Source organism: Malaclemys terrapin, chromosome 6 (genome assembly GCF_027887155.1).
Source record: "Malaclemys terrapin pileata isolate rMalTer1 chromosome 6, rMalTer1.hap1, whole genome shotgun sequence".
Lineage (NCBI taxonomy): Eukaryota > Metazoa > Chordata > Testudines > Emydidae > Malaclemys > Malaclemys terrapin.
The window spans coordinates 73,394,970-73,422,961 of record NC_071510.1 but is presented as its reverse complement, the minus strand read 5'-3'; the positions used below and the strand labels follow the sequence as shown (position 1 = coordinate 73,422,961).

The following is a 27,992-nucleotide window of genomic DNA, read 5'->3' as shown; positions in this document are numbered from 1 at the left end:
CATCAGGTAGTCAAAAAAACCAAATTTATTAATACTCTGAGTATAAAACCAATCCAAAGATCTAGCTACATTTTTTTTCTGTTTTTCTTTAAGCTGACTACAGAACATGGCCATACTGGAACAAATTAAGTCACTGAGCACTATTTTTGGGACTACAGTTTAGGTCACTTAAAAATTAAGGACCAGATCCTGCAAATGGATCCACTTGGACTCATCCCAGGGTCCACCCTCAGCCCCACTTAAGTCAAGGGGTTTCAGGCAAGTGCAGAGGTGCTCCTGTTGAAATCAACTTGCAGGATCCAGCCCAGAAGGACCTAGACTGTGAGTACAAATAACTGCAGATGCAAAACTGCACTGACAAAAACTGGGATTCAGTTAAGGCTTTGAAAATCTGGTACTTAACTTTGTTAATTGTCAGAATGATTTTTTTTTTTTTTTCAGACATATTTAGGAGACTGAAGATTCATTCAATTTTTCTAAATACTAAGAACCTGAGTATTTAGTAAAATACTGTTTTGAGATGGATTTTCACAACTGCTTTTGTTTGTTTCCCAGAAGGTGACCAGGTGCATAGATCCTAAAGTGCTATTTAATTAACTTGTAAAGTAAAATTCAGAATCTGTTACATAGGTCATGCTAATTCTAGGGAATAAATAGCATACAGCAGCTAATCTACACAGACTTTTTTTCTCATAGTGTTGGAGGATCATGACTGCACTGTACACTCTAATGTTCAAAGATAAAATTGATTAAATTTATGTTGGTCACATGCAACTGTCAGAAGTAACACTTCTTAAATGAGTGATGGTTAACATGCCCTAAAGTGTTAGTCTTTGCATCTCTGTTAATTTCCTTTTTGGGGTCAATTACTCTGAGAATAATGAAAACAAACTCTTTTTCTATTTATTTTTAGTTCAGAATTTCAAACTACATCCTCCATGACATGTAGAGAGAGAGAGAACATCAGTTTAAAATGTTTACAAATGCAAAATTGCAAGAGATGCAAAATTCAGTTGACATATGCAGATTTGTGTTTTAAACAGCTTGTCAAACATGTTTCCTGGTATGGTTATAAAATCAATTTTATAAATATTTACTGCAATAATTCTGTGGATGTCTGTTCTTCCCTGGTGCACATTCAGAATTCCCTTTAGTATGAATTTAGTAACAGTGACCAATGGTGAGGGTATTTCTTAACAGTTACTGAAGGACATCATAATCAACAAGAAAGCAGCCTTTCCTTCAGTGTTCCACTAACACTTTCACTTCCATCTGAAGAGCACAAAGCCCTTTACAAACATTAATTAAATAAGCATCATCACTTTAGTGAAGTAGGTAAGCAGAAGTATCCCAGTTTTACAGATAGGATACTAAAGCCCTGACCAAGGATTGCCAGCAACCTAGAAATCACACTTCTGTCTGAAGTTTCTGATATTTCCCATTCTACCTTATTACAACTGACTGGTTTTTCCTCAGATCTATCTGTTTTCACTTTAAGATTATGCATTTGACAATATTTTGTGTACAGTCAGTTTCTCCATTTCCCATTTTACTGTAAGAAAGACACACAACAGAAAAGAACTTTGTAAAGATCATACAAACTTCTGAAAGAGCCAAACATGCAACCTAGAGGTCATGCTTTATGCACCTGACCATCTTTCTTCTTTGTCTTAGGTTTGTAATAGGAGAACAGGCCCCATTATAATAAAAATGAGTCATATTTAGTAATCACTTTTTAAACAGGTTAATCTTCTGAAAAGGACATTTATTTTGTAAAAGTGCATTTTTGTTAGTTGGAAGAGCTAATTAACAGCAAATACTGAAATCACCCTGACCCTATCAAAAAGTTACTAATTATACTGATCTAAAATATTAAATATCTCTGATCCTGTTGAACTTTCAGATTCAGATCACATTCTAATATTACTCTAATGTAATTCTATATTAAAAAGGAGTATAAGATTTAATATAAAGGTAAGCAAGTAATTCACTTTCCACAGTCAAATAAGGCATAATTAAAAAATGCTCTCATGAAGCAATAGCCATATAATTATAAAAAGAGGAGGTATGGGAAAAATAAGTTAGTTATTCAACTGCACTTCTTATCACTTCTACTTTTGAAGTGTATTAATCCTAATCACAGTTGCAATATATACTCTAATACTGTACACCTTGATATAGGAAAGGATTAAATTCCTCGTAGTGTTTTACATAAATTATTTTGATTGATTGACTGACTGCAGATTCACAAAATATGGGTAAAAAGTAGGTGCTAAGAAATCATCTCACCTTCATAATTTCAATACATCTTCATGTTAAACTAGCATCCCTATAAATATTCCAGTGCTGGGCTACCCTGAGCAGAAATTGCTAGCCGTACCTAGTGTGTGGCAAGGGGATACACACTTCTATGCCATCTCATATGTGGAGTGTTCCATTTATAGTTCAGTTGTGTTCTCATCCATTTTCTGTCATTTCACAAATTAGTTTTTCCTCAAAATAGAATAGTAAATCCATTTTTTAGAATTCAAGTATTCCAATTTTAGAATTCAAAATCCCCAGTTTACACAGGCCACAGTGACCAATTTTTATTGCTCAACAATTGTGGATGATGGTTTATTATTGGATTGAAGGTGTGCATATAGAACCCTATCTTACTCCTATTGAAATTGATAGTCAATCTCATACAAAGGAACAGAATGGGGCCCATGCCATCACCTCTTTAATTAAATCACACCCCAAAACAACAAAAAAGCTTTAGATTTTTTGAAATTTTCACTGTTTTGTAATTCAAATTCAAATATTCAAAGCCAGATGCATTAATAAATCCTTCACATGTTATTTTGTAGCCATATTTTGATTTTTTCAAAGTTTATGTCCATCCAACGTATATTTTCTTCAATGGTTTCTACAGCTTGTTGGACACAGCGGAGCTGTGAACTTTTTTCCTCCAGAGAATTGAAGAATTCTTTCACCTATCAGAAAAAATTAGAACAAACAGTTGATGCATGCGTAAGAGGCAGTGAAGTCTAGTAACTAGTGCACAAGTTTAAAAAACTACAGGTTTCCAGTGTGACCTATAGTAAGTCTCTTAACTACTGTGACTGTCTACATGACAGCAGTTTTCTAAAAAACTTCACACCATTGGTAAAAGCAGAGCTCTGCCACACTGAGGCACCTAGTGCTGACAAGGCAGCTAAAACAGCAGCAACCATTTTTTAATACCATCTCAATTAAACCAGCTCAGAGCAGTGGCATCAGTGTAAGCAACAGTGGATCATTTTCAGAAACTTTTTTAATCCCAACCTACAGCAAAGTCAACTGGAGGCTAGGGGCTCAGCATGGAAACCCCCATGGTAGCTCTCAGCCCTTGTGTTCCTCACATCACACCCCCATAGCAGTGAAGGAGCCCTGGTGTCAGACCTTTCTCAGCCAACGACTACGTCCCAGCTAGTGTTTTAAGGGAGAGTCCCAACCACTGAGGCGAAAGATAGTTTTAATGACAGACAAGTGCTACCAAAGGTCACTGTAAGACTTTCCTTATTGAGATGTGAGGAGTCATGCTTTGCAGAGTTACTGTGGGAAAACAAGTCATTTTGTCATTTATTGACTATATTAATGTTTGTTTGAAAACATGACCTCTGCTTCATCCTACAGCAGGGGTCGGCAACGTTTGGCACACGGCTTGCCAGGGTAAGCACCCTGGCGGGCCGGGCCAATTTATTTACCTGCTGACGCGGCAGGTTCGGCCAATCGCAGCCCCCATTGGCCGCGGTTCGCTGTCCAGGCCAAAGGGGGCAGCGAGAAGCGGCATGGGCGAGGGATGTGCTGGCCGTGGCTTCCCGCCGCCCCCATTGGCCCGGGACAACGAACCACGGCCAATGGGGGCTGCGATCGGCCGAACCTGCCGCATCAGCAGGTAAATAAACTGGCCCGCCCGCCAGGGTGCTTATCCTGGCGAGCCGCATGCCAAACATTGCCAACCCCTGTCCTACAGTAATATCATATTGAAGGCCATGTGTCGTTTGCTGCAAGCAAGACCTAAATTCTGCAGCAAGTTCCTTGGAGTCCGTAGCAGCTTAGTGGGAAAGCTCCATTTAGATTTAAAACGGAGGCTTTCAACGAAGATTAAAACTAACAATATAATCAATACAGTAACAGTGCCCACATTTTGCACTGGGCCTCAGGTTTTCATCTGAAAAGTGGCATTAGAACTTCCCAACCTCACAGGAATGTTGTGAAGATACTGTACATATTAATGCTTGTGAGGTACTAAGATGAGCACCATGGCAGAGTGTATAAATAAAATTGGCCAGGCTAAACTTGATAGAAGTGGTACGGAAATGACAAGCCTTCCTATTCCCACTTTTCAGATGAAAACCTGAGGCCCAGAGGCATTAAGGAGACAAGAACGCTGAGCAGGCAACAAACACCTGACGCTCACCCAGTGTTATAACCACAGGTCCATTCTTTCCCTTGCTATTGGCATATACTGCTATGCTTAGGTCCTCAAACCCACAACTTGTATAGCATTTGTATAGCTTCAGGGGAGCTACAGTACTACTTCAATGTTTACTAACTTCCAATATTTACATGATCCTTAGGTATAACCTGTGATTAAGCCTATCATCTTCATAAAACTACTTCTGCAAATAAAACAGACTCTGGCATTTCCAAAGGAGTCTAAGGAAGTTAGTCATCCAGCTCCCTTAGGTAGCTCTGAAAACCCCAGCCAGAATGCATGATCTGAAAGTAAGACACTTCACCTCTGCAAGCTGTTCCCTTGTAGAATATTGATTTGTCACTCCGATTACCATGTGGGCTATAGAAGGTGAGCCAAGTTCAAACCTAGCGAAAAAGCCAAAAAACAATTACTAAAGATTTATTAAATGGATGATTTAATTTAAAACAGAGAAATAGATGTCAAATATAGCTAGCATAAGGGTCTGAGTAGAACAATCTGTGCAACTTACTTTTGTACAAGTTTATTCCAGTTTTCCTTCAAAAATTTCCATGCTAGATGATAGCCAGAAGGGTTTTTAGCAACAAACACAATGATATGTGGAAGATCCTGGGTTTTTACTACATCACCAAGCAAACTTTGATCCATTATCCTAAAATCCCCAATGAGGATGGAAATGGAAAAGGTAACTAGACTGTTAGACAGAAATGACGGATGGGTTACTTTGTTAAAACTACATTTCTTAACACCTTGGCTAATCACTATAACTGTCTTAATTTCAATTTTACTTTAAGATAAAATTTACTTTAGCAAAAGACTTCTGAGCCACTTGCATCACCCTAGTCCCATGAGGTTCATCATGAAAGTTATTAAGATTATCTCCATTTCAGGAAATCTAGAATAAAATCAACATAATGCTTTGAACTTTAACAGCACCTTTCATCCCACAATTTCAAAATTAATGTGAACCTTAGTTGTCTTGAGAGATAGATAAGTATCATCCCCTTTTTGCAGATTGGGAAATTGAGGCACTATTCATTTAAAAAAAAAAATTAGTGCCTCTTGGTAGCATCAACGCACAGTGAAATGACTTGCTCGGTTTCACAATGCAAATCAGTGGCAGAAATGGTAGCTGTAACATTTCTAAATGTTCCTTTCCTCCTATGATGCTAAAAGGAGAGAGGGCATGTATCTACTGTGGCTGGAGCTCTCTCAAAACACTGAGGGACAATGTTTTTAAGAGTCAACCCCCCCTTGCATGCATAAGAAATATATAGGTACACTGCAATTACAGTAACTTTACATGCAAAAGGTAATCAAGTGCTTAAATAGTCACTTGTTTCTGCCTTTCTCCAATTGACAGCTGAAAATGCAAACCTGTGTGTGCACCAGCCTCTGGTGTCAAGTTTTAAATTGCAACTTCCCCTTCTTTTATAAGGCATTTTATAATACTGTGCATTGAAGATGCTAGAAAAGTGCTCATTGCTGTAGTTCACATTTCACTCAAGTTTGGTTCCTCCCTCTCCACTCCCATACAAACACTTCCTTCATAAAACAGTAAATTACTCACCACTGAAGTTTGTCCTTATTTCTGCTAATACTGAGAGCAACTTCAATCTGATTTCTCTCAGTGTTGAACCAAGGTAGCCTGTATTTACTAAAAAGGAAGTCCCAACCTTCGATTGTCTGGGCTCCAACAGCATATACTGCAGTTTTAACATCATTGGGCAAACTGCAACAAATTGGAAACCAAGTTACACTCTGCTTCATATTTCCATTATGATGGATACTTCCATTCTGATTCACCATCCCATTACACCAGAAATCATTCTGGTATAACAAAAGGGTGAATTAGGCCTTTAATTTTTCTCCGTCTGTCCCTATTCATGATTCCTAAGTGTTGCCAGAGGAGGAGTTTGCCTTCAGTCTAAAAGTATCCGGGTATTTATTGTTAGTGAGACTCAGTAGGCAGCACACACTACTTTGAACCTAGAAGACCGGGGTTCAAGACTCATTCCAGAGCAGATCCTGTTTTGCCAAGGAAGAGTTTTATTAAGAGATATTAGTCATTCAGAGATGTTTAAATAGTAATCATGTTACCTATGTAAGAGTTACAGATCCTATGTCACTTTCTGAAAGAGCTGTCCTGGTCAACAAGCCCTCTCCCAAAGATGGCTGGCAAAAGTTTTATTTAAAATTGGTCTTGTTTCATTATTTGGGTGTTTTTCACATTGGAAATATCAGGAATGCTGGTTTTGCTAAATGAGCTGCTGGTGGTATCTCAGCATGTTTACTGTGAACTCTGACTCGTTAAAGATTCACTTTCTCCACCCCTTAATTTAACAAAGATGGCCTGTATCCAAAATGTTAGTGAGTAGCAGGTGACCTGAAAGTATATGGTGTAAAATAAAACCCTTCAGACCTTCTTTCTCCACCATAAAAAGGCAAAACAAAGGGGCATAACTCTAATTTCCATTTTCTCTTTCACCTTTAGTAAAACAAGTTCCAAAGTACAAAGTGGTGTATGAGCTCTCAGTGAGTACACAATAGCTGTCAAGTCCAGAGGGAATTGGGAGTCTGAGATGAGAAAGTACTAAAAAAGGTTAATATTTGGGTCCCTGAAAGGGCTGAAGTATGGACAGCTGCTTTATTACTAGATCAATTCACCAATACTAAATCAAAAGGGAAAACATTAATTCATCCTTCACCTCTACTGAATTTACTATGAAAACAGACCGTAAAGTTCCATTGGATTCCTTCCATTTCATAAAATATTCTTCTGCTTTGTCCACACACGGCTGGTACTTGCGCGCACATGCAAACAGGAGTAGGGAACTGCGAAGCATTCTCTCAGACACTGAGCCCTCATCATTCCAGGACTGTTTGTCAATTAGGTCTTTAAACAGATTGACTATGTACCCCTAAAACAATTTAATAATAAAAAGATTTTATTTAACACACTTACGTATAAATACTGCCTCTTGAAATGTATTACTTATGCTGTTGTTGGCACTAGTAATTTAAATCAACATCTAAACCACTTATCTTTGGTTAAATCCTCCAATAAATCTTCAAACCCATGTCACTTTTTAAATATTTTCATTTTACAAATTTTACCAACATTTAGCAAAAATTAATGTATTAGCTGTTCATATCTGTCTCTCTGAAAATCAGGGTTTTGTGCCATACCAACCATCCGTTATTTTAATTCATCAGTTTTAAATATAATGGGATGACAAGTAGTTTCAGTGTTCAACTACTTCACCATCTGTTACCGTGATCCTACAAGCAGACCAACGTGGATGGACCCCTGTGCAGCCACCATTCAATTCTCCCCTCTCTGTACATGCAGGCATACAAAAGCAGCCCAAGAGGGCTAGTTCAGTGGTTTGAGCATTGACCTGCCAAACCCAGGATTGTGAGTTCAATCCTTAAGGGGACCATTTAGGGAACTCAGATAAAAATCTGATTAGCCCTGCTTTGAGCAGGGTGTCGGACTAGATGACCTCCTGAGGTCCCTTCCAATCCTGATATTCTATGATAGTGGGCATCTCCATGGATGTAAAGGTTCACCCATGTGAATCTGATTACAGGATTGGGGCCTACACTCCATAGGAACTAGTGCATTCAACTCAGTGCTGTGTGTAAAATCAGTGAGCCAAATCCACCCCTGGTGTAACTCCCGGGCAGACAGTGCTATTCCAGGGGTGAATTTGGTTCAGTAAAGTTAACTGAGCAAATTCTGGAACAAGCAAAATCGAAAGAAATCACATCCTTCCTAAATAATATAAATCATAATTGCTAGAGCATCACCTTCTAATGTATAATTATAATACCAAACAATAGTTCAAGCTATTGCATCTCAACATTCTGCAAGGAATTGCTCTGAATATTCTACCTATCTAATTTTCTCTAGAACTATACTTAGAGAAAAGAATAAGATTTTTAACACCCCAATTTTTTATAAACATGCACTTCTTGCTTATTTTACAATCTTCTAATTTCACAACCCTTGCCTTCCTGGCTGAATTGAAAGCCGGGTCTGGAAGTACTAATCAGACAATAAACAGAGCAGAGTAGCAGGACAGACAGGACAGTCTTGAGGTTAAGGATGGGACTCTACAGATCTAGACTCTGCCTGTGCCTCAGTTCCCCATCTGTAAAATGGTGATAATACTTCCCTCTCCTACTGGGGTGTTGTGAGGATAGAGGCATTAAAGTTTGTGAAGGGCTCAGATACTGCTGTGTTGGGGCCACAATGGTCTTTAGATACACAACAGAGGCAGCAGTCTTGGTAGGATACCTGTGGTCACTGGGAGGACCACTGAACTTGGACTGATTGTGTATTTGCCTGCCAGCTACATGCACATACAGAGAAAAGAGGATTGAACAGTGGCTGCTCCAAAAGAGATACAACTGCCAGGATCTGGCTACATCTCTGGCAGCTGCAGGCTTTTCTGACCTGCCAGGATACTGGAACAATAGAAAAACATGCAGCCATCAGGGAAAGGAACTCACTCCTGGGATTCTCAGGCTGGCAGTCAAAGGCTCATCTTCTCTTTCCCACCCATCTTGTCAAGTGCCTGCTCCCTCTGTTCTCCCTTATTGCCCCTGCAAAAATAAGCCCTTTCTCCTCCGGTGAGAGGGAGAAAGCAGTAAGGACTGATGGGGCTCCCAGGATAACCTCTGGTAGAACACTGCTGCCAGGTCACAGCTCTACACATCATCATGACCGCAACTTCCCCACCTACTCCCTGACTTCAGCCAGGAAATGAATACAGAAACAGAGGCTATAAAGAAAAAAATATGACTAAAAAATACAGTTATTGATAGCAAGCCAGTAGAGTGGAGTGGGGGTTTTTTTAATTTTATTTTAAACCCAAATTTAAACTATTTATTTTTTTCAAAGTGTGCTTACAGGGTATAGCCACTATTTTAGTGTTAGCCAGTTTTAGGTGCTTTCTGTCTTACCTTTAACTGATTTTCTACATCATCCATGTCCCTTTTCTCCATGAGCTTGTACATAGGAATCAGCTCATTCATACCTTGGAATACAGGCATAATTTGGGATTCATGTTTCAAATACAAAGATAAATCAAGAGCTTTAGAAATTGATAGTTTTCCAATACTGAGAGAGAAAAAGAGGGAGAGGGAGAGAGAGAGAAAACATTATAAATAAAATTAAATGAGCTAGTTTCTACTTAATTCCTTTAGAATCCTGAAGTTATCATCACACAAATGGAAAAGCCTAGAAACAAACTCCTGAAAGACAAATGTGGCCAACAAACCACATAAGACATGAAACCTTCTGGTATCTGATACAGCAGAAGGTGAAGATTAACGTGAATTAATGGGTTATAAAGTAAGAGATTAAAATCAGTCCCAGATCTAGCTGGAAACCTGGGAGAGTTGACAGGTGTTTGTGGTTTGTGTTTGTTTGACTGTTTTGCAGTGGTGATGGTGGTAGTATGATTGCAGTCCCCTGGAGGACAGTACTGCATGAACTAGATGGGAGGAGCATTTTCCACCACACATCCACTTTCCTCAGCAGCAATGAGAAAAGGGGATATGGCTTATCCAATTCCACCTTCTCCCTCCCCGTATTCAAGCATGCGTGTGTGTGGGGGGGGGGTGGGAGCTGTTTAGCTGTGCTACAGAACAGGATGTGAGGCTGGAAGTGCTAGTGATCTTTAGTGTTGCAGAAGGAGTGCATTCCCAGTGAAAACTTTCCTTTCATAAGCTTCAGTAAGGGACAAGTTTAGTAGGCCCCAAGTCTGGGTGTTGCCTACATGTATCCGAAACAAGGGCAGGACTATAAAAGCATCCTCATGGGCTCAAAAGTGGGACTATGGTGAGCTCATAGGTATGGGCTGGAGACATATTCTCTGCCTGGAAAGGCTTGCAGCCTCTTTAGAAAATGGTGTAACTGTGAAAAGTGTTAAAAGAAGATACATGTTCATGTATTTATGTACTGTTGTATATTAATGCACGGTTAGCACCAGCAGAAAGCCCCTTGCATGGGTACAATTCTGTACAATTCTGACCACTTGTTCTGCTGCCTGGAACAGCTCTTTCAGGTCACTAAGTGTGTGGCATATTTGTGTTGTCATACTTTGTACAGTTTGTTGAGGTTACTGTCAGGTGTGAATTGAGGTAAAGTAGCATGTCATTAAAGGAAGCTTGGTTATCACATTTTGGAGAAATATTTGGAGCTTGCAAAAGAGGGTAAAGACTCAGCCTACAAAAGCTCTTGAAATCCTGGCTCGGCCATGCCAAACACTTGACCTGCAACAGGAAATCGTTCAGTATCTAAGGTAGCGGTTGCACACAGACCCCTCCAGAGTGCAAATTGAGCTGAAGTGATGGGGTTGTGAAAAGTGAACCACTGCCCATAAGGGACTGATTTAAGACACCAAATCTTAGGGTTAATTGAAAACCTTATTCTAATCCTAATTTTCAAAAGGCAGCAGATCAGTGCTGCTGGAATCAACTGACTTACACAGTATCACAGACAGTGTTTTGATTATAATGGTTACGTTCTCAAGGTCAGTGTATATTCTCAGTTACATGACACCCTTGAAGTCAATGGAGACATTCCAGATTTGCATTGCTGTAAACAAGATCAGAATCTGACCCCATCTCTGTTTAAAGGATTTAATTACAACAAATTATACAAGAGTAAATATTTTCTGCTTTAGTGACACACAATATGAATTGTATCATTTGCCTTTTTAAGACTCATACAGTGTGCCTTACCTCACAAGCTGGAATACATTGTTAATGAGACTCGCTCTATCATTGCTGCTAATTGCTGTATGGTTTTCTTTTAAAAGGCTAATCAGAGCATCCCATCCATCATCTTCATAGTGCACAATGTAATAACCATTCATTCCCACATTGAATTTTATCCATTCTACCTCTTCTGGGAGGATGAGGACATCTGAAAACAAAATAAATTATAACTCCATTCTCTCTTTATTGATTCAAACACTATTTGATAAGACGACCATGTAATGGATGAAGAGCTCAGCACTTGCACAGTCCATTTCATACATTAAATTTGGATAAAAAATAATCCTGGTACAATAGCTAATGCTGGTCTTGGTCTCTTTTTCAGTAAAAGGAAGAGATGCTATAGTTTCTGAATACATTAAGAGATATAGCTCAGTAATATTGTTATCGGAATCTATCAACATTTTCACTACAAAACCCAATTTTTCCAGCTGGTTATATATAATTCAGTTGTTTTATATCTCATCTGCCAAAAGCTGGCATTCGCTTGTCCTCGTGAACCATTCTTTTTTAAAAGCATTATTGAAATTAGATCTGTGATAACAAAAATAAAAGGTAGAACTGCCAGTTTTATCCTCCCTCCCACACAAAATAGCTGTAGAGCTAAAATGGCTAAACTTTGCAAGCACTGTACACTAATCCTTCAAATGGACTAATCACTTTAAAGGACATTACCTGTTTTAGTTGTCAGCAAAAATCTTTGCACAGTGTCAGATTTACTAGTAATGTACGTTAATGGAACATGCCACAAGTACCTATTGCAAAGTAAAAATGGTTATTTTAGTGACAGAATATTTAATTGCAATAGCTACTCTAGAGAAGGTTGGACCTATGTTTGGGTAGTGAGCTACATTGCTATGTTGGGAACAAAGATTCGGAAGTGACTGACTCTGGAACACTTCTTGGGAGTATGTGGATTCATGGTGTAGAGAGACTTACGCAGACTTCATTACTCTCATGGCTGAGACAAAATGTGGCCATCCTCTTGCTACAGTATCCTACCCCAATCTCAACTTAGAAGATTACCGTAGAAAGCCCAGATATAAGACACTTTTATTTCTATGGACTTATTATAATGGACCTCAGTTATAGCTTCTTAACACTATACCAGTTTTCAAATAAGCAATACCAAAATGTAACTTTTGTTCCTTTAAGAACAACAACAGCAGTTACTACTATGCAGAATAGATTGTCACTAGTGGATTTTCCAGTTTGCCTAGACTATGACGGAGAGCATCACTTGCTCATTTTCTATTACCCTGTTGATGGAGAAGAATCTGATCCCTTCATATAGTGCTCTTGATGCAGATGGACATTCTTTCCTTTTACTGTGACAGTTACTAGTGGAAAACCCTTTTGTAATGTCCAAGTGTTCATCATTGTCGTCACATCAAGAATCTCTCTCCTGGTCCAGTGCTGATTTATATGAGGCAAAAACAAAATACATAAGAACAGAGTGAGGATGGAATATACTGGCAAGAAGCAGAGATGAGTGAGTGGCAACTTCATAAGAGCTACCAACTGCTGATGATCGGAAAAACAAGTTTACAGGAATTACATACTGAAGTTTGGATTGGGGCCTGGGATATCTTTCACCTTATGGTGGACAGAATAATCTTTAGATGCTTATATGGCTGTCACTGCTATTAATCATAAGTGCACCAATCAGTATTGGGCTCTTTAGGGGATAGATTTTTGTTCCATCTCAGGTTTTTGTTCAAGTATATATTCAACAGGTAAAACCCAAGGAAAAATTTTAACAGTAATATAAAGTCCAGGCTTCCAGCAGTATCCAATAAACTTATATTCTCACAAGTAGGGTTCTGAGCACAATAGGCTCATGCTCCCAGGAAGGGAATATACTAATTTTAAACATGATGAAAACTGAAGAATTAAATGTTAGTGTACAGTAACACAGCAGACTTATAACTAGCAATAAGTAGGAAAATAGAAGCTTACTGCACTTGAAGATGTTTGTTGGTTTCTGGTGCAAAAGCCATCACCTTGTAGTTGGCTTTCCTGGGTGTCACCCACAGGACAAGTCTGAAAAAATTAAATATTATTTCCCTTTAATTTTACAATTATGAATAATGAATGCAGCTTAAAGTGATTAATCTGTTCAGTAATATATTAGGTTGGATGGTGGTTATTCACAGGGAGATACTTTGGTACAACCCCCTGTGACGTTGCACTCCATATCCTTTATGGAAATATGCTTATGAGTGTAAATATAATGTAACTGGAATACGGTTTATGCAAAAAGTCTCTTGTAAGATATCATTACAAAGCTTATAATCTACTGAGTGTGTTCATCCTATTTGTATGAATGTATCATTCTTGTATCTGATGCTAGAAATATGAAGTATTACTCTGAGGTCCTATTGTAACTATGCAAAGTGTGGGCCATTAATGGTGGCTTGGAATCTTGATGGTTCCCATTAACTAGGACAATTGGTTGTAAATGGCTCTGTTTACTTGTAAGCCTTCCTGTATACGTGGGTGCCAGCCAATGGGTAATGAAGTCTCACAGGACATGTGATCATGTCACCAGGTACTGGAATCCATCTTAAACCTGGTGCTTTGCCATTTAGAAGGAAGGGGGAGATCCAGAGAGACAAAAGATTCCCGCCTTATGCCAAAGCTATAAAAGGGGGTGGAACAGAACAAAGGGGGCTGCCAGTAATGAGAAATCCCGGAGTTACCACCTGAGCTGGAATTAACAAGGTCTGTACCAGGGGAAAGGATTGGGCCCAGCCTAAGAAGGGGTCTAGTCTGTGAAAGATGCTTATTGGAACATCTCTGAGGGTGTGATTTACCTGTATTCCGTTTCTTAAATGTATTAGGCTTAGACTTGCGTGTTTTGTTTTATTTTATTTTGCTTGGTAACTTACTTTGTTCTGTCTGTTATTGCTTGAAACCACTTAAATCCTACTTTTTATACTGAATAAAATCACCTTTGTTTATTATTAAACCCAGAGTAAGTGATTAATACCTGGGGGAGCAAACAGCTGTGCATCTCTCTCCATGAGTGTTATAGAGGGCAGGCAATTTAGGAGTTTACCCTGTATAAGCTTTATACAAAGCAAAACGGATTTATTTGGGGTTTGGATCCCATTGGGAGCTGAGTTTCTGGGTGCTAGAGATAGGAAACCTGCTGAGAAGTTTTGGTTAAAGTCTGCAGCTTTGGGGGCGTGGTTCAGATCCTGGGTCTGTGCTGCAGCAAAGTAGCATGTCTGGCTCAACAAGACAGGGTTCTGGAGTCCCAAGCTGGCAGGGAAAACAGGCTCGGAGGTAGTTTCAGCACGTCAAGTGACAGTCCCAAGGGGGTCTCTGTGACTGAACCTGTCACCCCCCCTCCCCCCAAGAAATACTTGCATGTGCCAGACTGTTCCATAGATCTTCATTTTTTGTATTCTGATAGCTGTACTTCCGCAGATATTGTACAAGACCAGCTTTAAACACATCTGCATTCAAGTAATCCCTTAACATATTTAGAATACAAGCTCCCTGAAAAGGAAGTGATAAACATTTTACAAAACTAATCTTTAGATCAGGGGCAGGCAAACTTTTTGCCATGAGGGCCGCATTGGGTTTCATAAATTGTATGGAGGGCTGGTTAGGGGAGGGGGTCGTGGCCCGGCCCCCACCTCCTATCTGCCCCCCCTCCCCCGACTCCTGCCCCATCCAACCCCCTGTTCCCTGACGGCCCCCCCAGGACCCCTGCCCCATCCACACACACCCGCTCCCTGTCCCCTGACCACCCCCAGACCTCTGCCACCCCATCCAACCCCTCCTCTCATTCCTGACAGCCCCCCAGGACCCCAGGCCCCATCCAACCACCCCTTCTCCCTGTCCCCTGACTGCCCCCAGAACTCCTGCCCCTGACTGCCCCCTGCCGCCCCATCAAACCCCCCCACTCCTTCCTGACTGCCCCCCCGGGACCCCTGCCCCCATTCTAAGCAAGCTTCATGAACAATATTCACTGAAACAAAAGGAAAAATAGTTACATAATTTACCTTTTCATAGGAAACATCATCGAACATTTCTTGAATTTGAGCTGGATCTTCCACAGGAGTAGACACAGGATGTGAGGAATTTAATGCATCCACCTCCATGGCATCAAAACACTTGCCTAAAAAATAATCTTCCTAAGAGGAGAAAAAAATATTTTTTTTATTCAAGGACTATTGAATACAGATGTAACAGCAAACCTGTTGATGAAAATATTTGCACTTGAAATATGTTTTAGATTTCTTCCATGTGACTTTCAGACTGTATAAAGAAAACAAAAGCATCCTCTTTTTAGAATATTTAGAAAAAATATTCTAAATATTTTAAATATTCTTTTTATTCCAGTAAATGCATTATTTTAAAACAAAATACATCTCATTTAGAGATTGCAATCACCTGTTATAAAGCTGCTGTAATGTGAAAATGCTGCACAGACTTATTAACATAAATTGATGTCAGTGAAACTACTTATATGAGTAAAATTGAACAAATGGGGCTTACCCTAAAGCCCAGGAAAGTCAATGGAAAGACTCCCACTGATTTTACTGGGTTTTGGATCAGGCCCAAATGTCTTTGTAGGAACGCGCCCAAAGTAGCGATCTCTGGTGAAATGAGAATGTGAAATCATTCAGACATTCCAAAAGGGTGATGAGTCTTTCTAAGATAGAACACACCGGCTTGGTCCACACTATAGACTTATGTCGATATAACTACATCGCTCAAGGGAAAATCCACACCCCTGAGCGACGCAGTTGTATCAACCTAACCTCCAGGGTAGACAGCATTATGTCGACGAGAAGGCTTCTCTCGTTGACAGTGTCTTCACTAAGTGCTACAGTGGTGCAGCTGTGCTGCTGCAGTGCTGTATGTCTAGCCCACCTTCACTGCAATCAGAATCATCTGTAATCATCTTTGATCATCTGTATTTAGACAATGTTATAATGTCTTTGTAATCCTTAAAAGATGATTAACCTAATTACTCTAAATTAATTATTAGAAATCATATAAAAACAACAAAATAAGCTCACGGCAAATCTGTGTGCTGCCCAATAAGCTTACCATTACAAATCATCAATAAATTACCCTCAGCCATTTTAAAATATGGTTTAAAATAAATAAAAAAGGAAAAGTAATTAACACTTACAACTTTCAGATCTGGATGAGTAATACTGACTGACACATACTCCATAAACTTTGCAAATCCTTCATTTAGCCAAAGATCATTCCACCATTCCATGGTAACTAGGTTTCCAAACCACTGAAAGAAAAAATATTGCTCATAATAAAAGGTGCTATCAGCCTTGTCTTAAGTTGAATAGTTAATTCAGTCACTAATTTATTCAGACCCAGGAGAAAAAGGTTTGGGAGTTCATAGGGCAGTGTGAAAGATCCCTAGCATGAGTTTACCACTCACTCCACCCATCAATTCTGTAATGTGTTCCTGTGGCGTGGGTCCTCATGCCCACCTATAGTCTCAAGAAGCATCCAAATCAGTCATCCCAGTAGGCATTTTGTTTTCACACCTCTTATTGCTATGTAAATGGGTCACTGTATTTTAAATAGTTTTCTTATTCTTTGTTCATTTTGTCATTCTCTAACAGAGGACAAAGACGAGTTAAACACAATATAATGCTCTATGATAAATGGACTTTAACCTCATTTAGGGCTCCCTTACCAAACGTGGCTCTAATATAAAACAGTATTAAAATGTATCCAAGAAATTACACTTTTACACCCACAAGTTTCTTATGAGTAATACAATTAAAATACTCTGGAGAAAATAAAGAAGATGCAATAATGTTAGCCCAGTAAATAATATAAAATCAAGTTACAGATGATTCAGAACCTTTTAGTCTCAAAAGCCAATCTATTTCAAAAGTTTCTAATAAGTCTAACAACTTGTTTTCAATGTATAAATTTTTCTCAAATATCTAAGATGACTTGATATTGTACCACATTGCCAGTAAAACCAAACCAACAAACATTTAGATCCCTTCGTATTCCTCTAACCATTACCTGATGAGCCAGCTCATGGGCTATTATCATAGTAATCCAAAGTTTAGCCGATGCCGAGGACTTTTCAGGGTCATATAGCAAAGAAGATTCCCTGTATGTGGTCAGTCCCCAGTTTTCCATAGCTCCAGACTGAAAATCAGGAATAGCAGCTAGATCTAAAAAATAAATAATAATATCTCACTTATCAGTGCGATCTCTCTCTCACCCTCACCCATTTAAACACAGTATCAAACACATTTTTATTAAAATAAAGAGAAATAGTTGTCATTAGTTTCAGTAGTTCAAGCGCAGATTTTATGTATTTTGAAGTGATATGAAGTATCAGGCAAAAGTTAAACTATTAACTTGACAGACTATTCTGGGTAGCACAACACAAGATGCATGTCACAAAATCCGTGAAAAGTAATGACAGCTCAGGGTAGAAACTGGTTAACTTTATTCTGGACCTTCTATTGTGCAAGACCGAGAAGGAGCTACCCTAAGCAGGAAACTAGGTATTTTTCAACAGTTTTTTGTTAATAGTTTCCTTTACCAGAAACTGGTTTGGAAAAACTCCCATCAACTTAAATGAAAAAGATAGGCCAACGCTGAGCTTTTTTTTGAAAATCTTACTGAGTGTATGGAATCATTACTGCTTACATTTTAGTGAATAAGTATTTCATCCACTTTTCTACTATTTTAATTTCTTTTTTAAACATAAGACCATTTTTTCAACAAAGCAAGACACTCCAGAATGTGTGTTGTGTGGCCATGTAGGTATTTCTGAGACGGTTGGAGTGGTTAGCCTTGGCTCTCATATCTAATGATGAACTTGAAGTGTGATGAGAGCATGGCTGTCACCCACTCATGTTTCACTGGTTAGTCGAAATTCAGCCAGGTGTGGACAGACTATGCCAGATCCCCCATATAACATTAGCTCCACTGTAAAGTAGTGTAGAGGTGCTTTAAGCAGAGCAGTGGCCAAGTGGGAAAAGGACTCTGCAATCCTTACTTGTCACAGAGGGGATCTCAACAGCCACATCCATATAGGCCAGTTTGGAGAGTTTGGAGATAGGCCAGTGTTGGACCATATCAGGGAATTTCTGTATTAGAACCATAAAGTGTATGGGTATAACAAGTCTGAGGCCAAGAGAGACAAGGGGTAAGATTGAATTCCCCACAGCTAATGCCGTTTGCTTTTTCATTTCTGTGTCTCTCCAGCTCTGTGAGAAACAGGCAAGGCCAAACTGCTAATTGTGTGAACACATCCTAAGACAGAAAGTCTGTTCTCAAAAACAACTGTAATTGTTCTTCCAAACAGAACACAGTTTAGTAGCTTTTAACTTGTTTGTTATCTATGTTAAAGTTTAAGTAAATTTGCAACATCCTGAGAGTTGCTAGAAGTTAAGAAACAGTAAAGTAATAAGTGATAAATGTATGTTGATGTATGTGAATGAATGCTTGATTTAGATAAAGGATAAATTGATTTAGATCAGGGGTAGGCAACCTGTGGAACGTGTGCCAAAGGCGGCACGCAAGCTGATTTTCAGTGGCACTCACACTGCCTAGGTCCTGGCAGGGCCGGCTCTAGGTTTTTTGCTGCCCCAAGCAAAAAATTTTTTGGCTGCCGCCCACCCCAGCCCTGGCCTCTCCCCCCCCCTCCCCCCCCCCCAACTGCACCCTCCTGCTGCCCCAGCCCTGGGTCACTGGTAACTCACTCCCAGGGTGGAGCATTCAGCAGGAATTTTGGATGTGCACAGAACACAGACAGGATTGGTTCCCATATGGTTACAGAACTGCAGTAAAGTGGAACAATTTTCTGCTTGTGTGACTGGAGGATATCTGGATGCATATTATAAGACTGTCCTACATAAATGAGGAAAAGTTGAGGTGCCTTTATTATTCTTTTGTTCCATTCTTTGTTTCTATGGGGAATGCATTATCACGGTCTTCCTTTTAAACAAATAAAACTAAAACTTAAAAAAAAAAAAAAAGCAATGGCTGTTGAAAATAGCAATTCCAGTCCTAATAACCACTGGGAAGCATTTCTTGCTCAATTTATTCTACTTTTTCTACAGCAAGTTACAGTGGATCAGTATATTTGATTTGGGGGAAATGAAGTAACAGCTGCTCAAATTGAGCTTGAGCACTCCTGAATTTTAAGGGTGTTCAAATCTGGAAGGCAGGTGCTAGATTCCCTTTCTGAATATTAGCTATATCTGGAGAGGAAAAGTCAATTTCTGCTTCCATGGCTCAGAAGTGGAAATCCTCCTAAGTGCCTGGTACTGTATCTAAAGTTGCCCAGGTCCAGAGCCTCCCCTCCCTTACTTTTCATTTTAAATTCTAGGGGGATCCACATACCTCCCTTACTAGGCTTCAGATAGAGAGGTGCACCGTCCATTTAGTCCCCGCAATTCCTTCTTTGGGGGAGAGCCCAGGGCTGGGGCGGCAGGGGGTGCGGGTGGGGGCCAGAGCTGGGGCGGTGGGGGGGGAGGGAAGAGCCCAGGACTGGGGCAGCAGGGGAGTGCAGGTGGGGGCCAGAGCTGGGGCAGAAGGCGGGGGGGAGCCCAGGGCGGGGGGGAGGCACAGCAAAGAACCTAGAGCTGGCTCTGTTCCTACCATTCACAGCAAGCTGCAGATTTCAGTTCCATACTCCTTTCCCACACCCTTTCCTGTTGCTAGTGGCCAAGGGAATGCTGGGAAATGTAGTTCTTTCCCTGCTCCCGGGCTGGCTCTATAGGCAGGGAGCTAACCAAGGAACTACAGCTCCCAGGGCCCCCTATTGGTTCTCAGCTCCCATGCTGGATTCTTGCACCCCTTGCAAATTTGCCGCCCCAAGCAACTGCTTGCTTTGCTGGTGCCTAGAGCCGGCCCTGGGTCCTGGCCACCGGTCTGGGGGGCTCTACATTTTAATTTAATTTTAAAGGAAGCTTCTTAAACATTTTAAAAACCTTATTTACTTTACATACAACAATAGTTTCGTTATATATTATAGATTTATAGAAAGAGACCTTCTAAAAACATTAAAATGTATTACTGGCACGCGAAACCTTAAATTAGAGTGAATAAATGAAGATTCGGCACACCACTTCTGAAAGGTTACCAACCCCTGATTTAGATAAAGAATGAATGGTCAGGGAAGTACCAGCCTAAGAATTACAACTTCAGTCTCGATTGGCCGAAGAATGTGCAGACTAGAGATAACCGGATGACCCCCGGAGGGCAGGCCAGAAACCACCCAAGTCTGCCCCCCTCCCCTCCTCCCCCCAGGGTTGAAGACTCCGAAGAACAAGATAACATTCAGCCATCAGGGATGTGCCACGTGCTGATTGATAAGCACCTCAAACAAACATCAGCAGGATGAAGAAATTCCCATAGACTTGTATAAGGACAAAATCCTATAAGAACAGACTCTAAAGACTGAAAACTTTTGAGTCTGGTTCTGCAACCACCCTCTAGATCGGATGTGCATCTGACAAGGACTCGGCTCCCCCCTCCTCGTGTGCAGGCTACCTGGCCAGTACTCTGCCATGAGCAACCTCTAGGCTGGTAACTATAACAACTCTGCAGAACTTGTATTAATGAGTGTGTGTGTGAATGAATAAGGAATGGTAGTGAAATAATATTGAATTGCATATCCTGATTTCTCGCTCTCTCTCTGCATTTACAATCAATGTGGTGTTTTGCCTTGTCCACCTTATAAGATCCTGTTGGTATTATTTTATTAGTGTAACAATAGTAGGGACAAGTCTGGAGGAGGGCCATAGGATCTAAGGTCACATAGATCCAGTGGCTCTATTCCTTGAGCAAGTGTCACAGACAAGGTAGTGGTATCTCACTGACTGGAGTAATGGTTGCAGGGATAGGGGCTGCTGTTACCTGTCAGCTCTGTATCCAACCTGTCTGACTCACGAAGGATCCCCCTCCCCGAGCCTCTGCTTGAATCAAAACCGATCAGAAGAAAGACTTACAAAAGCAATGAAAAGGCAGTGGGAGACACGGCCTAAACCACTCCAGACAAGGGTGACAGAATTAAGGCAACTCCCCGAGCCTCATTTGCATTGAAGATGGGACAAGGAGGCATCTCCATTAGCATACAGAATGGAGAATGGAGATTCCAAGGCAAGAACCGCACTGAACTCTGGGACCAGAAAAGCAGGAAAGCACTGCATGATGGGGGATCTCTGCTCCAGATGTTAATGCACCCACCCCAGCACACACCAGCTCAGTAGTTATCAGACCAATTCTAGTAATAAATCCTTTATTGGTATCCAATATACTGAAGCTGCCTAATTGACCTGTGAGTTCCCTCGAAGGAACACTGCCCATAGCCAGGAATGATCAGTTCCTATTGTCTAGCCTGAACAAAACAACTTTGGTATACTCCCTAGAGCCATCAGTTTACCCATAAACAAATCTAGAGTTCTCCCTTGAACCATTGTTGTTTCCCTACAAAAAACCTCTCCCCACGCTCAAGTAAGTGTTCTGATGCCTGGATCCAAAATCTGCATCAGTTCCCTTGGGACTACTTCTTCTCCTAACAGATCGTGCTGGGGGCTCTGCCTGTCTCCAGCACTCTGGACCTTCAACTATCACCACCACCTGGGAACCCTGACTGGTTCAAGCTTCACGGAGTGGTGAGAACCCAACTCTCTCTCTCTGTGTTTTTTTTTTTTCTCTAGGTATAGTTTCTAACCCGGACTTACATGATCAGGTATAGTTTTCTAAACCTGACTTTTGTAATCAAATTTAAGCTAGATTTAATATTGTAACTGTTTTGTTTGTTTGGCTCTCCTTGTATGGTTATTACCTGGCAATAAGTAATTTTTATGGTTAAGCTGGTTGCTTCCCTCCCTCCCTCTCTCTTTTGTGTTTTTGGCTTCCCCATTTGCTCTGCAGCAACGTTCCTCTTACTTAAGCTAACGATCCTTGCAGTGCCCAAAAATCCTGTGGGGTACTCTCATCAAGTGGGTTACTACCCGAATAATCGTAACGTGAAAGTGGGGATAGAGAGGTGCTGACCCTGTGGCATATGAGGCTGGCAGCTTGGAAGTGCTGTTCGACCCAGCCTGCTGAGTGCAATGGCATATAAGGGTGACAGCTTGGAAGTGCTGCTCGACCCATCCTGCTGAGGTCAGGGACATATAAGAGGTCAGGTTGGGAGTGCTGATTGACCTGATCCGCTCAGAGAGAGAGAGAGAGAGAGAGAGAGGTTGTGTGTGTGTGTCTGTCTGTCTCTGATTCTGGGGCTCGAGGAACCCAGCCCTGGGGAACCTAGGTCCTGCAGGATAGCTTCATTGGGAGGGAACTTGCAGAAGGGAGAAGTAGAGCACCATATGAAAACACAAGTTGTACATTGATAGAATTACAGAACCCCTCTCCACCTCCCCCACCAAGAGGAGTAACCCTAATAAACGAGCATACCCCAAAGTAACAGGCAAATCTGGTAATGCATTATGACCCCATACCATGGCCCAGATTAGAGACTGGTTTAACCCTTATAAAGTCAGACATTACTAAAAAACCCAAGTGGCAAAAATGTTTTCAAGCAGTATTTTTCACACATTAATTTTCTCTACCTGAAATATCAACCAACAGTGCTGGCAAGGAGGCAGCATACAATACGTTATATTATGAATGTGTTAATATTTTCACCGGTTATGTGATATCATGGAAACACAAAAGGCCAAGTGTTCCCTCCCCTACCCAAAATGAATGCCCAAGTCTATGCAAGACAATTCTGGAAAAGTCAGGAGGCACTGATGAACATGGTCATCGTCTGTTGCAAACTTGACCCTGTCTTACAAACTATATTCTATGATTTGTATTCTATTAAACTCAACTTAATAAGGTACTTAAATAGAATGAATGATAAAACACTTGCCTTGTTTGGGTAAGGGATATGGAATGCTGAAGTAATTCTCATAGAAGTCTAAAAGTTTCACTGCTGCATCCAAGGCATAATCAGCTTGGTTGATCTTGTCTGGTACAGTATATACCGATATCTAAAATACACAAGCATGGAAGGTTTCTGAATACAAATATAAGTAGTTTTAGAATAGAAACTGATTTGTTCTCTGCCTTGTTTATTTCAATTATCACCAAAAAATATGAGCGCAATTAGCTGCTTGATGTAACATTCCCTGCCTCAGAGGTATCCTAAAATTTGTAAGAAAAGCATCAAAGCCAGGAATGTGTTTTTTAAAACGGAATTTAGATTCAGTCCCTTTTATTTATTCACCAAACAGGTACAATTGCAGTGCAGGTTTCCCCACTTTACCCAACCAAACTCAACCTTTTTTTGAAGGGACCAGAGATGTGAGCACACAAACAGATTTTGAAAGTAAAACTATTAAAAACCATAATTCGAATAGTCCATCTAATTAAAAACCCATTCCTTTCTTCTCGCTCAATCCCATAGCAGCTACAGACATGTAAATATAGTTAACCAAGACCTTTAGAATTAAACGATTTGCAATTGTTATTGTTCCTATCACAAAGCAAGATGTAGAAAATGAGACAAATTTACCTTAATTCCACTGGTGGTCATCTTGCTGACTGATTTAAAATCCGAAACAATAAAGGCCACTAGATAAGTGCTCATCTTTACACTAACATCAAAATGGTCTTCAACTAGCCAATTAGCAACATTCACAGATTTCACCTAAAATGAGAGCACAACTTTTGTCACACAATAATTATATGAGCTGGAACAACAGAAGGTTTGTTGATTTTTTTAAATTTCATCGCTATTATTTAAAGAGTCACTGAATAAAACAAAACTAAACAAAGGAAAACCCACCCTTTTGAATGAACTTTTTCTTACCTAGCCTGTTATACTTAAAACTGAATGAAATTAGAGAAATAATTTCTCATTTTTTTTTTTCAATTTGCTTTGTACATTTGATAGTACCTTGCTGTCTGCTGTACAGTCAATTGGTTTGTCCTGTGGCTGCATAAGAGAGCCAAACAGGGAAGAGGAAAACAGTTTAAAAAGACACAGTGAACTCAAAATCTTTTTAAGATGACATTCAAAATTTCTAATTTCTAAAAGAGAACCCTCTATATAATATGTTCTTTTAAAAAAAAATTATTTGGCTTTTTTTTTTAACTGTTTCCCTATTTGTGTTTATAAGGGTTTCTTCAGCAAATAAGAAATTGACAATACAGAGGAAACAGTGAACCTACTAGACACAATGTGCTATCCAACGCACAGGCAAACAAACCAAAAAATATTTTTTTCTTGCTAACGACTTTCAGTTGTAGTAATATTAGATGCTACTTGTAGCTATAATACACATAAAATTTTCAAACAAATGTGATTTTTCAAGTTGACTCTGTCCCTTTAAAAAAAAAAAAAAAAAAAAAAAGGAAAAGCAACCTTTAGTAGATGTTCGGGGTATATTTCAGTACAAAGATTTAGTTGCATAACTCCCTGCATAGTTACTACATGTCACACTGCATCATGCTATTTATCCCTTCCGCCAAACTCCCTTGAAGGTTAATTTTTAAAGTCTAGATGGTCCAAGTTTCATGTACAAAATATGGAATTATGGGCTAGATCCTTCAGGTGCTGAATGCCCCCAACTTCCATTGCCTCCCAAGGGAGCGAGGATGCTCAGCATCTCACAGGACTATCCCCTAAATATGAACTTTAAAACAGCCAACAATGAGGAGATAATGCATTTTTCCTTTTTAATTCAATGTTAGAACTACTAGAAACAACAGTACACATATGAGCATCAAAGTAAAACAGTTTAATATCAAAGTAAATTGCTCTTGCTTGGATAGTTTGCTCTGCTTTAACTTTTTCTTAAACTAAACAATTCTAAAATGTAACATTAGAAATATCCACGTACTATTGGCATATTAGATAGTGCAAGGTGCTTTGGTTCTCTCCTAATCTTAATGGAAAATCTGGCTTTGAAAGATGGTTCATCAAAACATGGGAAAGCCATGCGAGCAGCTGTTGGCTCAAACTGTGTTGATGCAAGTACCCTGTAATTAAACAACGGGAAATAAAAAAAAAATCTACATCTGAAACATGCCCCATACATTGCAGTATCAATACAGAACATCCTCCTCTCTGGTGCAAGACAAAAAGGTAAATTTGATGTTCACTTTGTAACTAGGTACTTACATGGCCCCCATTTTGGCAGTATCTGAACAATTCACAATACCCCTTTATCAGGCCAAGAAGTACTACTACCCCCATTTTATAGATGGGAAACTGGGGCAGGAGACTAAGTGACTTGCCCAAGATCACACAGGAAGTCTGTGGCAGAGCTGAGAATGGAACCTGGTCTCCTGAGTCCCATAGCACTCTAACCAGAGGACCATTCTTCCTTGCATCAAAACTTCCAGTGGCATCAATAGGAGTTCTTGTGCATTAAGGCCCATTGAATTTGGTCCATAATGACAAAATTCAATTCCGTTCCGAAAGGACTGAAAGTCCCAACAAGTTAAATACTGGAATATGATTTGGTACAAATTTAATTCTCTATAACAAAGCATAAGTCTCAGTGAAGAAAGCAGAGGCTCTAAAAGAGAAATTAGAAACTAAATGAGAATAAAATCTAAAAAGTCAAGTATAGTTCACTCTTCAGAAACAAATGTTAATTGAAAAGATGATTACCTCACTTCTCCTTCCTGGGTTCTATAGGTGCTTTTATAAAAGCCGTGGAAACTCTCTGACAGATTTGCAGAATATTCAATGCTAACAGTGTAGTTTTGTCCAACATGCAGTGGAAAAGCTGCCAGGAGGGCAATCTGCTCAAATGGTGGATATTCCAAAACCATCACTTCTTTTTCCGTGTGACTATTTCCCATTCTCCTTTGGATGGTAGCCCTGGTAATTTGCAGGTGTTTGCTGTGCAGGATGACTGAACTAGTTTGTTGGTTTACTGTAATCTCTATTCTGGCAAATCCAGTAAAAGTTAGAGTCGTAAGATTAGGATGGAGGAGGAGATCATAATGCACTGGGATGACATGCTTGGGAAGCCTTATTTTATCCCACGGAAACGGTTTGCTTCCATTGCCAGACACTACATCAGCTGTCTCCCTGTTCTTGCTATTGTGGTCATTATTCACAGAAACTGCAACATTTAAAACACCTATCGTCATCATCATCATCATGAAAGAGGATTTATCTGCAAATGGCAGAGTAGAGAATAAAGCTGCCATTCTTGCCTTGCTTACGTTGATTTCCACATATGATAATCTAAAGAAGAAATATTTGTAAAATACAGTTAGTATTAAAGATTTTTTTTTGTGGTAAATGTCATGGACATCACCCATGAGTACTGACTATAATCTAAAAAAAAAATATAGTAAGACCCTCAAGCTACAATCAAATTCAAATGGGCAGACCCTTGACCTGGGTGGAGCCCAAATGACTTCTGGCACAGAAGATTTGGGTTGGAAGAGTCATGGGTCCAACAGCAGGATCAGGCCTAAATTATCTTCACATTCTGTAACCATCTATGTCTATTTCCATACACTTTTTCTTGCCATGATCCTTCAATTCCTCTTAATTTAAAATGTCTCTGAAGGCAAACCTTTCAGGTTGTCAGTAAGCGTTGATATTTTTAAAGCCACAATATACTCACTGGTTATAAATAAATAGGAGCAAGTTTTAATTGCAATGTTATTTACTGGGAGAGAATATAAACACATAAAACCACAAAACATTATACAAAAAACAAAAGTAACAGTAGAAAATGCAATTCTTATCCCTGACATACAGCCCCTGAAAGGAGCAAATCAAAGGGAATGAAGATACTTTCAAGGCTCTTGATAGAAAAGAAATCAGTAGTTTGATAATTTAGCAGACTCATGCCAAGCAGTTTCTTCTGGGGTTTTAAACTTAGAGTGACCAGACAGAAAATGTGAAAAATTGGGGGAAGAGGAAGGAGGGGGGGGGGGGGTAACAGAAGCCTATATAAGAAAAAGACCCCAAAATCAGGACTGTCCCTATAAAATCGGGACATCTGGTCACCCTATTTAAATTGTATATGAAAAAAATAATGTCTTATTTTCGGGGCATGGTGCCAAACAATGTTGTGTGGGTTTTAAGCTCTGTAGCAGGTGCAGAGTTGTGAAGCAGGTGATGTTGGGGTGCTCAGGTGAGTGTGCTGGGGCACTGTTTGGCAGTGGGGGTGTAATGTTGGGGCGCTGGGGTTGGCCGTGGGGTGCAGCACCGGAGTGCTGGGGGGGGATGTCGGCGGGAGCAGCGGGGGCGGATGGCTCGGGGCGCTCTCTGGGAGGGAGCGGACCCTGCAGCGCGGGCTGGGCCGCAGGAGAGGCGGTGTCAGGGCGGCAGGCCGTGCAGCCCCCTCAGCGACACGCTGCCCTGACTGCTGCCCGCCTTTGGCGGCGAAATGCGCCTCAGGCCCCTCCCGCGCCCCGCTGCCCCCAGAGGGAGGGGACGGGGAGCGGGTTCCCTCCCGCCCGCAATCTAGGCCCGGGCCGCGTGTCCCCCCGCCCCGGGAGGTGAGGCGGCTCCGCTGGCGCCGCGCTGGCCCCGGAGCCCAAGCCCTGAACTACCCGGCTCGCGACCCGCTCCGCCAAGGCCGGGGCTGGGTGAGCGGCGCCGCTACCTGCTGCCGGGCCCAGCGGGATGGAGGAACCGCCGCCGCCTGCTTTAGTCGCGCCTTGGAGAGTGAAAGTGAAAGCTGCCGCTTGGGCCCTTCCAGCTCTTCCGCCCCCCAGGCTCTGTTCTGGGGCTCCCCCA

At 40.6% G+C, this 27,992-nt stretch overlaps 1 protein-coding gene across 1 annotated transcript; it reads right to left on the bottom strand.

Moving 5' to 3' along the window:
- Window positions 1-2: 2 nt before the first annotated feature.
- Window positions 3-27,992, bottom strand: ERAP1 (endoplasmic reticulum aminopeptidase 1). Its single transcript, XM_054031914.1, has 19 exons — window positions 27,859-27,992; window positions 25,896-26,480; window positions 25,120-25,258; window positions 23,790-23,924; window positions 23,145-23,265; window positions 17,282-17,436; window positions 16,410-16,523; window positions 15,271-15,402; window positions 14,630-14,761; window positions 13,214-13,297; window positions 12,513-12,670; window positions 11,930-12,009; window positions 11,219-11,402; window positions 9,434-9,590; window positions 7,199-7,383; window positions 6,033-6,194; window positions 4,974-5,114; window positions 4,767-4,848; window positions 3-2,975 (listed from the first exon to the last, which is right to left on the bottom strand). The coding sequence occupies exons 2-19, from the start codon at window positions 26,441-26,443 to the stop codon at window positions 2,832-2,834; spliced, it is 2,853 nt and encodes a 950-aa protein (XP_053887889.1). The 5' UTR covers window positions 26,444-26,480; window positions 27,859-27,992; the 3' UTR covers window positions 3-2,831.